The 14,072-nt window shown below is 48.3% G+C and overlaps 1 protein-coding gene across 4 annotated transcripts; it reads left to right on the top strand.

Moving 5' to 3' along the window:
• The first annotated feature begins 174 nt into the window (after positions 1-174).
• Positions 175-13,648, top strand: LOC128854380 (uromodulin-like 1). Of its 4 annotated transcripts, XM_054087140.1 has the most exons (7): positions 181-2,248; positions 4,442-8,038; positions 8,165-8,849; positions 9,657-9,896; positions 10,674-10,830; positions 11,211-11,340; positions 12,001-13,648. In XM_054087140.1, exons 1-7 carry the CDS (start codon positions 2,131-2,133, stop codon positions 12,150-12,152), a joined length of 5,079 nt encoding a protein of 1,692 aa, XP_053943115.1. In that variant the 5' UTR covers positions 181-2,130; the 3' UTR covers positions 12,153-13,648. The 4 variants fall into 4 exon arrangements, with proteins under 4 accessions (XP_053943116.1, XP_053943115.1, XP_053943114.1 ...); XM_054087139.1 differs by having other exon boundaries at positions 184-2,248; positions 4,442-8,849; XM_054087142.1 differs by lacking the exons at positions 181-2,248; positions 4,442-8,038 and having other exon boundaries at positions 8,722-8,849; positions 9,608-9,896.
• The last annotated feature ends 424 nt before the right edge of the window (positions 13,649-14,072 follow it).

Below are 14,072 nucleotides of genomic sequence, written 5' to 3'. Positions count from 1 at the left end.
TGGATCGCTTTAGTATTTCTGTACTTGTAAAACAGTTGTGGCACCTTTATGTTTAGGAATGTGTCTTGATTAGTATTTGAGTATTTGTTACTCAAATCTCATCAGTTAGTCCGGCAACCAGTGGAAGAAGTGGAACACAACTTGGGAACGTGGCGCTTTGGGACATGGTTTAGCAGGCACTGTGGTGCTGAGCTGGCAGTTGGACTGGATGAGCTTAGAGGTCTTTTCCAACCTTAACAATTCTATGATTCTGGAAATGGTGTCTTCTTGAAAGTGTTGGGTGTGGTGGCTAATGTGACAAACTGTGTGCTGATGTTGAGTAGAGGCACTGACTAAAATCAAGGCCCTGTGTGTCAGGTGCTGTACTAATGCCAGTCAGGATAATTTTCTGTCCCAGACAACTTAGAGTGGGAAAAAGATGAAGTGACCTGACCTTGGTTATGCCATTCAGGTGAGTGACATGTCTGGCACTGGAAATGATATCTGTCAGCATCTCATCTGTTGTGTTATCTGCTAGACTACACTCTATCAGTTTGCTGAAGGATGGATAATGGTTTATTGTTATTTTGCCTCAAAGCAATCACCTCATCCCCAGTGTCTTTTGCAGCGCTGTTCTGAGCTGTCGTTATGCTGCTTATCTGACTTGCTCTTTTTTTTTTTTACACAGCATTTCCAGTGCATTTGGAACAGTCATGGCTGTGTGATAATGTTCTCTTAACCTGCTCTGAATTTCCTGTCTCCAAGAGTTTCTCTCCCTGTTTGTGTGTGTGCAGGTGCCCAGCACTAAGGAGATGCCTGATGTGTGCTCCTTCCCCTCTTCAGGTCAATATTTGCCAGGACACTAGGGCGTTGCAGTCATAGCTACAAGGGATTTAAATGTGATTTTACCCAAGAAGTCTCTGGTCTCTTTTTTAGTTATTATGAATGTTTAAATTATGTGCTTGTTTAGTGTTTGTGGTGCTTGTTGTCTCACTATGGTTCTTATTCCTGTCTCACTAAAATGAGATCTGAGCCAGAGGGGGGTCATTGGGTACTGTAATCTATATGTCGGCTTTTCTCTGTGTCTCTTGAATTAAGAACACTTTGCCAGTGCTTGTGGGCTGAGGGTTCCAGCAGGCTTGATAGGAAGATAGAAGCAGCAGCACCAGCAGCCTTCCTCTATGGCCTAACCCTGCCTGGAGGGTCGAAGGGAAACAATGCCATTTTATCTAGGCCCACAGAGCCAAACAACTGCAGAAACAAATAGCGGAGGGGTCTCCATCTGAGATTCAGAGCGATTTGTCTCGGCACAAACTGACAAACCCTTCTGACCCTTATTGGGTGGAATTAGAATTACAGAATTGCGGAATAGGACAGTAGGAAGGGACCCTCAGCGATCATCCTATCCAACCCCCTGACTTCTTCAGGGCTGGCCAGCAGTTAAAGCAGGTTATTGTTATCGAGGACATTGTCCAAATGCCTCTTCAACCTTGATAGGCTTGGGGCATCAACCACCTTTCTAGGAAGACTGTTCTATGGTTTGACCACTCTTTCAGTAAAGAAACACTTCCTATGTCTGGTCTGAACCTCCCTGACGCAGCTTTGAGCCATTCCCGGGTGTCTGACCACTGGCTACCAGGGGGAAGAGCTTGGCACCTCCCTCTCCACGTTCCGTCCTCAGGAAGCTGCAGAGAGCAATGAGGTCATCCCTCAGCCTCCTTTTCTCCAAACTAGACAATCCTGAAGCCCTCAGCTTCTCCTCACAGGTCGTGCCTTCCAACCCCGTCACCAGCTTTGTTGGCTCCTCTGGATGCATCCAAGGCCCTTTCCATCCTTCTGGAACGGTGGGTCCCAGCACTGCACACAGCACTCAAGGTAGTATTTTAACTCTCTTTTTAGAGGTTAAGAGCTTCCTTGCACAGGCAGCCTCTCGTGTTTATAATTATGTTTTCTATCTTTGCCATACAGGTGAACTCACTCTCCTCTTTCTTTAAGAATCAATTGATTTCTATTGGTGCAGGCTTTTTTTTCCTTTTTGGAACAGATTATTGGTTGTTGTCTGGCCTAAGCTCTTATAAAGTAACCCAATACTCTGCCCTTCCAGGACAAGCCCTGCAAACACCCATTGCGAAGAGGCAGCAGTAACTCCTCATGAGTGGGTTCCTCTCTGAATACGTTCTTGTTGGAGTGACTCAGGAGCTGCTTCACAAGATGCAGGAGAAATTCCCCATCTTTATGCTGATTGCAGCTGGACTATTGGATTTATTTGGTGAGTGATGTGTTTTGTTCTAATCTCAGTTTCTGTCTTTCTACCTTCTTTTCCTCTATTATCAGTGAGCAGAAAAAACAATGGTAAATATTGTGCCATCAGTCTCAGGTGTGTGACAACAGTGAGCTGAAGGAACCACTTCTCTCATTGTGTGGCTGTACTGTGAGGTTCAAAGTTTGGATTGGATGGTTTCTCTTATGGGAATCTCAGTGGCCCCAAACAAAGACACAGCCGAGCTGAAAGGCAGTCCATTCCCAAAGGATATCTTGTCTCCTTCAGGTGAGGGAGAGAAAAGGAAATCATAGAATCATAGACTGTCTTGAGTTGGAAGGGACCCACAGGGATAGAGTCCAACTCCTGTCCCTGCACAGACAACCCCAACATTCACACTATAGGGCTGAGGGCACTGGCTAAATGCTTCTGGAATATTGTCAGGCTTGGAGCCATGACTGCTTCCTTGGGAGCTGTTCCAGTGCTTCACCACCCTCTGGGGGGAAGAACCTTCTCCTAATATCCAACCTAACACACACACACGCGTGTTCATCATCTTCCTCATCTTCCTGCCATTCCCTTGGGTTGAGAGAGAAGAGCCCGGTGCCTGCTCTTCCTCCTCTCCTTGTGAGGAAGCTTCAGAATGCAATGAGGTCCCCCCTTCAGTCTCCTTTTCTCTAGGCTACACAGACCAAGTGATTTTAGGTCCTCAGCGGAACTGAGGATCAAGCTTGTGTCTGCTGAAGCCTTCCTCGGAGTACGCTTCTCCAGGCATCACTTTTTATCGCGTCGAGCATGGGCTCCCCCTTCACCACGCAGTAACACATTGTTCTGCATTCTCTTTGGGAACAGCTGTCCTGCCACATAGTTCTGACAGCAGGAAATCAGTGCTGAGTTCGTGATGCTGTCATGCCTCAAACGAGTTCCTGGGGCTGCTGTCACTCACTGCAGGGAACCAGGCAGTCTTTGCTTTCTGCCTCTTATTCTGTGCCCATCAGCCTGCTCTGCAAGCGGACTTAAAATTAACTTGGCTGATGAAAGCGGGCTTGTGTCGTCACGCAGGCTGTTCTCTTCAGTAAAGATAAACTTAGGGGGGATGTCAAAGAATTTTTCACCTAGTGATTAATTCTAATCTTTTTGTGGGTTTTGTTTTTTTGTTTAACATAGCAGCCTCCATCTGTGAACTTCCATTTACTTTTTAGCATAATATATCAGCATTTTGGGTGCCCTTACACCAGTTTACTCTGCTCACTGTTGACTGAAAGTAGTAGTGGTCCTCCAACCGACCACAGAGAAGTTGTCATCTCCTCTTGGGGCATTACCCCAGGTGCCAAGCCCAGGGATTTAATCTGAAGTAAAACTGCTAAACCTCTGCTTTGCCTTTGTCACAAAACACGATTTAAATGCATAGCACTTAAACGCATAATCACTTTTTTTCTTTCAGATGTATAGATTGGCTGGCAGGTGCCCAAGGGAAAATGCTTACAGTTTTTGAGGGGGAAGTACGTTAACATTTCAGTTCATGGTTTGGGAATGTCAGCCTTCTGAACTTGAAGACAGAAAACAGTAAAATGCGTGGATAAATTAATAACATTTAAACCCCAGGTCTGCCTCTTTAAATGATAGAGCGTCTGCTTTTGACTTGAAAAGCTGAAAGTAGAGAGGTTACGGTGTGCTGTCTGCTCTGCATTCCTGCCACAAACCAAATCAGCTTTGTCCTGCCTGAGCTCCCAGTGTGGATCAGGAAACTCCTCACAGGACTGGGATATTGGGTGGGGAGGGATGCTTAGGGAGGGCCAGGTGAGTGAGCTCGTTTGTGTATATATTAATATTGCTTTGCTAATAAAGAGCTACCAGCCTGTCCTCGGACAGCCTGAGGGTTTCATTCTCCCTGCACCTTCAGCTGTCATTTATAGCCTTGTACAATTAAGATTAAGAGTTCCTCTCTGGCTGGTGAATCCTTTGCAGGACTATGAAGTGTCATCCTCCATATGACACTGAATATAAACAGCAGCAGATCAGATTTTCTAGGAGCTGGCTCTGAGAAGGGCAGAGCCAGAGCTGCCCATGCTCCCTCCTTGATGGTTCTAAATGGAGCCAGTGGCTGCTGGAACTTTTCACTTTCCTCTGAGCCTGTTGCTGCAAGCTGTTTAAAGTTCACGTACAAATGAACAGATCAAGGGCTTGTTTTCTCTTTGTTAGGTGCCTCTGGGAGTGAACATCGTGTCAGTGAAATATTAAGCCTGAGCGTTCCTGAAGAAATCCAGCCAAGACCTGGGAGCAGCCCAGTGCCAAATGAAGTGTTCTCTGTTACAGAAGATAACTCGGATGAGGTGACCTTTCATTTCCATAGTTCAGCAGTTGATCCTGCCCATGAAATGACAGCCGTCTTCATCCCTGTCCATGCAGAGACAGCTGCAAAAACCACAGCCGTGCTGCCTGTGGAGTTGGCTAGAAACCTGGAGGTGCTCGAGCAACCGCCCACAGAAGCAGCAGCTTTAAAACTCCAGAGTGGACGCACATTACCTAGCAAGCCCTTGAGCAGCATAAGCATCCCTGTCTCCACACAAGGATCACAGGCTACCGCACATCAACAGCAAAATAGCTCACTGCGAGGAAAACCGGAGAATATTTCTGAGGCTGCTTTCAGTCCTACCAGCTCTAGCACTGGGCTTCCTCAGCCTGCTCTCAGCAGAGGGACACAGCAAGACTCTTCTGTTTTTTCTAGTCCTGTTATCAAGCAGATGGAGATGCCAAGTCCTAAAACGTCTCTTCTGACTTCAACAGTAAGTTTTCATCCTCCAAGTAAAGAAATAGTAGCATCTCAGTTTCCCACCGGAGTTCAGATTGCTCTTGAAGGTGCAAGGGTGGGTTGGTTACCAACAGGAATGCCTCCTACAAGCAAAAGGCTGAAAGACACAAACCTACAAGTCCAGCCTGACAGCAAAGCTGCTGTGACACTTGTGTACTCGAAGAAGACACAGAGTAGGGATGCTAAAGGTACAACATCTGCCTTACTACAAAAGCCATCTTCAGGGGACCTTCATGCAGTCTATTCCACAAAGACCCAGACAACTGCTATTCCATCTTCCTCTATTTTATCTGTGAAGCCGGAAACAACAGCAAGATACTCAACAATTGTAATAAATAGTTCTGGACACCCAACCCAGTTGCTGGTTCTTCAGACGCGCCCACAAGGCAACATAAGTTCTTCGTTAGAGATGCATCTGGAAGCTCCAGTCCATGATGACTTACGTCCATCTCCCTTTCAACAGCCTATCAGCACAACTGACAGACAACAGCCCCTCTCTTTGTCCCGGACTTTCAACTGTACTAAACAACATGTTTCCCAAGAAACCAGCAGGAAGTCTCAAGAAATCCCAGTTCTAGTTTTGCAAGGAGATACTGATCATCAGGCCACGACAAGCAAACCTGAAACCAGATCCCCTGAGAGCCTGCAGGCTTCTACTAATTCATCCTCATTAAGCCTGTCACAGTTTTCCACATTAAAACATTCCCAAACTACTAAAGAGCTAAAAGAAGTAACACCTGCACTCTTTTCAGGTCCCTCTACCTTTGAGAACGTAGCCCTTCAACCTGTAAGCACTTTGGATTCTGTTCGTGCTGGGCTTCAGCCACCAGGTACATCTTTTCCCACTTACGCTGGATTGCAGCTAAAGGGCACCCCCACCTCCGCTGAGAAAGGACTTCCCGTACCAACTTCTGCCACATCTACTGCTTCTGCTTTTCAAGTTCAAAGCATTTCTGCCCATCCTGCTTCTCAGGAAGCTTTCCCTGTGATGCTGCAGGTGAGCACAGTGGAAGAAGACTCCAAGAGAAACAAAAGTCTCTTACAACAGGTAGATAAAACTGGTTCTCCCCTGCTGACTCCAGCAGCCAGCCCAGTCCCCCGTCCCTCTGAACTGCCTGACAAGAGAAACCAGAAGGTTCCTCTTCACAGCTTTGCTCCTTCAGCCTCCCAGATCCAGCAAACTGGCAGCGTGGCAGCTTTTCCTTCACAACAGCCCACGCTCCAAGCACAGGGAAGCCAGTCTAGCTCAGCAACAGCACATCCTGCATCAGTGGTGCCTAGTGGTTCTGGTGAGGTCCCAGCGTATCTGGCACAAGCGCTAGGGCAGCGGTTCGGTGTGTCACATGAGGTAGCTACCCAATACCTCAGTGCTTTCAGAGCTGAGCAACTCACAATGCTGCCGTCAGCCCCGTACTTGTCCTTTCTGCTTAAAACTGCTAATGGCACCATATGCCTGCAGCCCATGCAAGATTCCCCTCTACCTGTAAAATTCCCAAATACCAGTGTTGGGCGTCTGGTTTCCATACAGCAAATCCTGGCAGCATCAAATTCTTCAGTACTGGACCTTGCAAACTTAAAAAATTTGAGTATTTCTAGTGTAATCCTGGTTAAGCCTGTATTTATCCTCTTGCCCACTGAGAGACCAGATTTACAGGTGGTGCCCTCTCCAGAGGGTGAAGGTGATCACAAAGCTGCTCTCTTGTTCACAAACAAGCAAGATCTGACTTTGGGCACCCTCAATATCCCAGTAAAAACTAGTTCTTATCCCACTAGCAGGACTTTAACGCCTGAACCTGCTCTCTCCACTGCATCTAACCAGCAAGCAGAGAAACCAGAAGTGACTTCTCAGCCAAGTAATCCTAATTATACAGCCACTGCTCATTTGTTTCAAGCTTTTACCTCTGCCTTGAAGCATTTGCTGGACCCACAGATGAGGATCACCCCTGTGCATCCACACAGGCTGCCTGTAGAGATGCAAGTACCTGCTCCCAGCTCCCAAGAGACCAGGGAGTCCGATTTGCTTTTACTTAATGGTATGTTTGCACAGCCTGTCCCGTCCACTGTGCCACCGCTAGTGGTGTCTGCACAGCCCAGGCCCCGTTTCTCCCCCAAAGCATTCATCACTGCTGAAAAGCCACGTTCTTCTGTAATTCCTTTACTGTCAGCAAAGGGACTCCCTGATTTTGAAAGGCCTTCCCACTCTTCATTTACTGTCACGGGGGCTGCAGAGCGGGTTCAGCACAACAAGCAACTAATGCTGCTAACTGCTGTCAGCCGCCAAGGCTCAGTGACCGTGCCTCCCTCTGCCCGTGCAGGATGCACAGAGTGCTTGACCTCGCACCCAGCTAGAACCATAAAATACCCACCTGAGGTGTTTGCAGGTATCCTGCCTTTTCGGTCCACATCGCAAAGCCTCCTGAGTACTGATCCTCTTCAAAGGCTGCCGTCACAAGTTCAGTTTGTTTCCAGCACATCAACAGCTTTCTCAGCGCTTCGAGCTGGGAATGACCACAAAGATTCAGCAGCGGGCAGCACTGGAGGGGTCTCTGTGCCTGCTAAATCAGGACAAACCCACACCACTACTATAAAACCTGATCTTACTAAACATTTGGAATTTACACCCTTTATAATGACAGAAAAGCTAACAGCAGCACCAGCACACGCTCCATTTTCAACCAAGGTCCAAGTGAAAACAGCAGGTTCTGGGAGGCTCCTGTCTGCGCTTACCCACCCAAGGGTGTACACGGACTCTCCTGCAAGCCCAGCTTCGCCCGTGTCTACACATGTTCCCCTGCTATCAGCCATGAAACGTGACCAAATCCATCAAGCCTCTACTAAATCATTCTCACAGGCCAACGCAGGAGCAAATACAAAGCCAACTGAAATCAGCACAAGTGCAAGGAAACCAGGAGCTGATAAATTCTTGGGAAGAAGTGTGTCTCCGTCACCTGTGTTTGACACAAAGACACAGCAGCCTCCCACAGCAGGTAAGGTGGTTTTAACTCCCATGCGACCGTTTGTGTCTGCAGGATCAGTTATTGCTCTGGAGAGGCAGCCTGTATTGACACAGACCACACCACAGACTCCATCAGCAGTGACTTCTTTCTCTGCAGCTAAGAATGATTATATCACCACTTCACTTAAAAACAAAACGATGTTTGTCCTGCCAACGCCATCTATCCGATCTGATCCAAACATCGTGCTGCCTGCGACTGCCAGGGTGAACAAATCAGCTGTGGCTTCTACATCAAGGGTGAAGGTTGAGGACACATCAGTGAAAGGAGCTGCAGCCACCGCTAGCCAGCTGCCCACTCAGGCACCCGGGTCTTCACCACACCAGGTGTCACTGGAAGATGACATTGAACATGGGACTGGTCATTCCAGCCCCGACACTGGGCTTTCTACAACGAAAGTGTTTCCAGTCTCTGCCAATGGGCTTGTAAATAAGGTCACTAATCAGTCGGCTGTCTTTAGTAAAGTTGATGATGCTGAGATGCTTCTAGCTGGAGATCTAATCCAGCTCCTTCCAACCCCGGAGAGCCCTCTGTATTCCTCTGAGAGTCTCGTAGCGCTTACACCGCAGGGGGATTCTTTGCTGGGTGTTGCGAACACTGGACAATCTGAGAGGCCGTTCTTCAACACGGAGGCAGAGGAGATGCTTGGAACCAATGAAGTAACAGACGAAGCAGCTGAAGGCTTGGTAACTGTTTTAACACTGCTGGATTCGGAGCCCAGCGCACTGCTGAGTGAATCACATCAGAGGAGGCTTTCAGAGTCAGATGCTACTGTTCTGAATGGGTAATTATCTCAGTGTAGTAGCTGTTGTGTATTTATGCTGTGAGATTTAAGGGAGAGGGAATTAATATCCACATTGCTCCATGGGCTCTGTAACGTGGGTATGCAGTGCTGTGATTTTATTTAAAAACACTTAATTCATTCAGCAATGACATCACATTAAAAAAATAAAAGAGGGTCTTTTCAAATTTTGGGTATTAATACTATCCTTGAGACCTAGTTTTCTTTTTGATAATAGCCGTCAGCCTTCTACCTTTCCTTCCAAAAACAATTTACACGCAATTTTGCAAGTGGGAACATTTGATATTGCTCAAGTGATCAAATGCACTGGCAAAGAAGGTAGCAGATAGGTAGATAGTCCCATGCAGTAAAACACTTCTAAGTTCCCCTCGATTCAAGTGATTTGCCCAGGCAAAGAGACAGGAGGTGTTTCTGATCATGGGAGGGTCTGCATAGAATCACAGAGTGGTTTAGGTTGGAAGGGACCTCAAAGCCCATCCAGTCCCACCCCCTGCTATGGGCTGGGACACCTCCCACTGGATCAGGGGCTCCAAGCCCCATCCAACCTGGCCTGGAACCCCTCCGGGGATGGGGCAGCCACCACTGCTCTGGGCATCCTGGGCCAGGGCCTCCCCACTGGCACTGGAAGCAGCTCCAAGGTCTCCTCGGAGCCTTCTCTCCCCAGGCTAATGTTTGCTTGTTTAATTAGACTGTTTGGTGTCATGAGGAAAATCATCCTAATGCTGTTTTATTCCTGACAGGCTGTGGAGTCTAGATGGGCCTCAGCTTTTTTAACTTCTTTTCCTAAAGCGTTGCAGTTGTGAGTGATGATGCCTGCCTCTCGGGTAACTACACGGTGCGGATGAGCCTGCGCCCTGCTGCAGAAGCAGAGCTGGAGTTGCAAGGATCAACGCCTTCCCAGGAGACTTTTGTGGCTTTCATTGCTGTGCAGAGTAACGGGAGCCAGCCTGTGCTCCAAATCCGCTCGTGCTGTGTGACGCCTTCTGCCAGCCCAGAGGGACCAGGCGCGACGTGCTGCTTGTTCCGCAGGTCAGACATGGAGTTGTGGGGACAGGAGTAGCGCCGCAGCTCTCCTCGGGCTGGGGCTGGGCTGATCCTTTGAGAACCCCCTCTCCTATCCTGTAGCTGCAGCCTGATCTCTTTGGAATTCAGCATAAGCTCAAAGCAGTGAGAATGAGTCCAAGAGTGCTCTGGTCCCTGGTCTTGCAACTAGTACTAAGGACTTGAAAAGACAAGAACCCTCAGGGCAAAAATTTCACCCTTTGATTTCTGTAAATCAGCAGTCCCGCTTCTCCACACCCTACTGTCTTAGCTGTTGGGTTTAGAGCATCCTCCTGCTCTTCCTGCTAGGGGAAGACAAAGCCTGAGAGCAGAGCAGCCCAGGGTGGGAGCCAGGCTTCTCCACAAGCCTCCATGTCCCTGTCAGCGTTTCACCGCTGTTCCTGCCTAACCTGCCTGGGTTAAGCGCTGGGAAACTGGAGGATTCATTAGTAGATGTTTGTAAAACCACTGGGGCATGAAATGAGCATTAGAAGTGCTACACGTTATTGTGATCATAAAAGAGCTTTCAGATTTGTCCGTGTCGGCTATAGTGGGTGATCACCTCTGCAATGCTTCTGAATTTCTCTAGGTCAGGGAATAATTATTGCACTACAGCAGCTGTTTTAATAGTTGCAGCAAAATCAGCCTCCAAGAAACAATTCTGAGGCTCTAGGACTGCGGCCTCCAAAGCAAGGACAGGGACCAGAGACGCTGACAGTCAGGGAGAACTGGAGCTTGAAACTGTTTGCCATTTCTCCTTGCCAGGTTGCCAGTTGAATGCAGACACGTCCAGTTACTGCAGAGCAGTAAGCCCAGATCTGTGAGCTTCGCCATCCAGCTGTTCCAGATGCTGAATCATTCTGTGGCCTATTTGCACTGTGAGCTTAACGTCTGTCTGCATGGCAAAACAGGCTGTGGACAGGTATGTGGGATGGCTCTGCTCTCGCTGGGCTGAGGAACTTCGGGAAAGATTTGGTGCTTCCAGCAAGTACAGCCCATTCAGTTAAAAAAATCTTGATGGCAGATTGTAGAGCTCCACCTTCATCCAGCTCATAGCGGCCTTCAAGACTGAAAGGAGCTACAAGAAAGCTGCGGAGGGGCTCTTGATCAGGGAACACAGGGGTAGGATGACGGGGAACAGTTTTCCACTGAAAGAGGGGAGGTTTAGATGAGATCTTAGAAAATTGGGGCAAAATCAGAGGAGATGTGCTCTGATCTGTGGTTGCTGTGGACTGCGGTGCAGGAGAATCTGTTCAGATGCCACTTGTACACTTCCAAATGTTTTTCATATATCTTTCCGAGGACTGCTTTGAAAGTGTGGAGCCCCTCCTCCAGCCAAGTGACAGGAACAGCTATGGAAGCCTGCACAACCTCATCTCTTTTGGTCCAGTTCGGAGAATGAAGAATGAGTTTCGTTACAAACCTGTGGAAGGTGGGTGTCCTATTTTTCCTTCATTCTCTCTGTCACTCGCATGCAGAAGTTTCCATTCGAATTATCCCGCTGTAAGATGACCAGTACGCTTAACTTTATGGTAGGACTAGATTATATCCTGACAACTCCTTATCTTCTAGCATTCCTATATCCCAAATGTGGTGATTAATCAGTATCAGATCTAATAGACTTTCAGACAGGAGACACAGCAAACGTATCCTCTGCAGGAACCAAAGCTTTAGAAGGAGGAGAGGGGAGAAAAATCGGGCAGAATGTCCTCTAGCTGAAAAGAATTTTCCTGAATATTTCAGCATTTTGTGAAATGTATTGACTAAGGATGAAGAACAAGATTAAAATAATTGAGAGGGACATCCACTAACTCTTTTCTTCAGGTGTCTGGGTTGTAGGTGAGATGAGATGGGAGGAATCAGGGCATAGGGACCTCTTTTTAATTAGTTGTTTCTGTTAGCTTTGTGGCTTTTCGAATTGAAGAGCAATGCTGTTATTTATTTATACTGAGCTCAGGGAAGAGCAGTTAGATGTAGTTATCAGCTACAGCAAGGAAACACCATCCACAGGGAACTGGACAAAAAGTTTAACTTTCTCTTTCTTCTCCCTCCTGCTCTTGATGGTTTTCACTGCTTGGTTCTTTATTTCCAGGTCCTGATTCTGCCATGCTGGTACCCATCCTGCTGGGATCCCTGACAGGGTTTGCTGTCTTGGGTGGTATTTTCCTAAGCCTTTGGCTGCATCATAAACAGAAAACCAAAAGCATAAGCTATCCAAGACTTGGAGAAATCCGTGGTGTGTGAACAACAAGCAGCTGGCAGGTCCTGCAGATCTCATGCCACTGCTATAACGCTCAGAAAAGCAATTGGTTTGGCTTTGCACCCTGTGTCGCTTTCCTAGAGCTTCTGCTGACCCAGGGAGCCGGATATCCAATCTCCTTTAAGCGCGGCTCCCCTTCCTTTCTTTCCTCCTGCATGAGCAAGTCCACAAACTGCGGAGTAGAGAAAGAATTGTTGTAATGGTCCAGCCGTAAGTGAGAGCAGAGCTGAAAATGCAGCGAGTGCAAGCGCCAGCACACGGTCGCCAGAAAGGGGAAAGCAGACGGCAACTCTGAGCACAGAAGAGCAACGTGAAATAAAGCACTGTAGAGTAGAGCCATCCTGTCAAGAAGAATGGATTGTTAGGAAAAATGATGAAACTCAACTTTATTGATTGGGAGTGGGGACAGGACCTAAACAGCTCCAGAGATCCAGCCAGTCAGCTCTACAGCTTTTCTCACATCTAAGGAGCTGAGTCCCTTTATGCTTTTGCTTTACTCCTGTTACTGTTCTCTCTCTTTCAGTGGAAGCAAGTTTGCACAAACTGCCTGTCGGTTAAATCCACATAGTGGGAGGAAGTTAAGAATGCAAAAGCTTTGTCCGTAAGGCTGAATTTGAGAGCACATAAAAAGAGCTCAGCACGCTCAACTTCTAGGTGCGCTGTCTTTACAATAGTAGCTTACGGTGAGGCGTCGGCCGTCGCCTTGGCATTGGGGAGCGGGCAGCTCGCTTTGGGGGGCAGGTTGGGAACCGTCTTCAAGGCAATCAGCCACAGTCTTTTGGGGGGCAGTAATCAAGCATCTTGGGGAAGGGGGTGTTCAGGGTTCACCTTGCGGGGCAGGACGGGACACAAGCACCTCACGGTGAGGGGCTTCAGAGACATTGGGAGGGGGTTGTCAGCAGCCACCCCAGAGGCTGGGCTGCCCTTTTTGTTTCAGTGAATAAATCAGATAGAGTGCTATGCTGACTACTGTGGTACAGCTTCCTGCCACTTCGCAGAGGTTTTATTGGCACTATAAAGCTTTTGAGTATCCTAGCAGAGTTTTCCATGCTGTCTGGCTTTCTGGCGAGCTCTGCAGTGGATGGGGTGGGACACCTCCCAGCTGCTGGCACAAAGTTGGCTGTGGCAGCAAGAGCCAGGTGTGTCTTGAGGGATGTTCATCCCGTCAGAGTCTGTCCAGAGGGGTCAACGCACAGCCCTCGGTCACTGCCGTGTGGCTTCTCAAGTGTTTTCTCTTTGTCCGCCTTCCAAGGCGTGTGATGTCAGCTTTTGGGGAATAAGTTGATGAAGTTCCTTGTCACACCTGCTACCACCTAGGGTAGGTGTCAGGTGAAATGGTTGTGTCCATCCCGTTAATCAACAGTTTCCAGCACCCAGGGATGGGACGGAAGAGCCTCTGCTGCAGTCTAACGTTCCAGTCCTGTGAGAAGGCACTGAGCTGTCACGGCAGAGACACAGCTGCTCTTTCGGATGGAAATAAACCAACGCTTGCATGTAACTCTTCGATAGAGCTTTGTGTGGTGTGTTTGGGTGCTCGAGCAGTGTCCGTGCTCGTTGCTGATCTAGAGAACGCGGCACAGAGGGGCACACACAGCCCTACCTTTGGGGCCATCCCAACACCCTCACAGCCTGAGGCTCCGACCTGCACCTGAGTTAGGGCTGACTGTCCTGGCTGCTGCACAGAGTCCTTCTGTCCCCCTTTGGACCATTAAGCTAAGCTGCAGCGGTTTAACAGGGGCCTTAAGGACGAGCTCATTCGCTCACTGACAAAGACAAGGACAGAGACACACAAAGAGAACTTCCCAGAAGAGAGAGCGAGCTTTGTGCACCCAATGCCTGTGAGCCATCCCTGACTCTGAGCAGGAAAAGGGAGCCTCAGACCAGCCCCTCGGGATGCACGGAAG

Source organism: Cuculus canorus, chromosome 23 (assembly GCF_017976375.1).
Source record: "Cuculus canorus isolate bCucCan1 chromosome 23, bCucCan1.pri, whole genome shotgun sequence".
Lineage (NCBI taxonomy): Eukaryota > Metazoa > Chordata > Aves > Cuculiformes > Cuculidae > Cuculus > Cuculus canorus.
This window is presented reverse-complemented; position numbering and strand designations above follow the sequence as displayed.

What these genes read in the sequence shown, in the direction of transcription:
- LOC128854380 (XM_054087139.1), top strand. Translation starts at nt 2,131, where the DNA reads ATGAGTGGGTTCCTCTCTGAATACGTTCTTGTTGGAGTGACTCAGGAG. An exon ending in TGGACTATTGGATTTATTTG is followed by an intron (nt 2,249 to 4,441) that starts GTGAGTGATGTG and finishes TCTCTTTGTTAG; the next exon opens with GTGCCTCTGGGAGTGAACAT. An exon ending in TCGTTACAAACCTGTGGAAG is followed by an intron (nt 11,341 to 12,000) that starts GTGGGTGTCCTA and finishes CTTTATTTCCAG; the next exon opens with GTCCTGATTCTGCCATGCTG.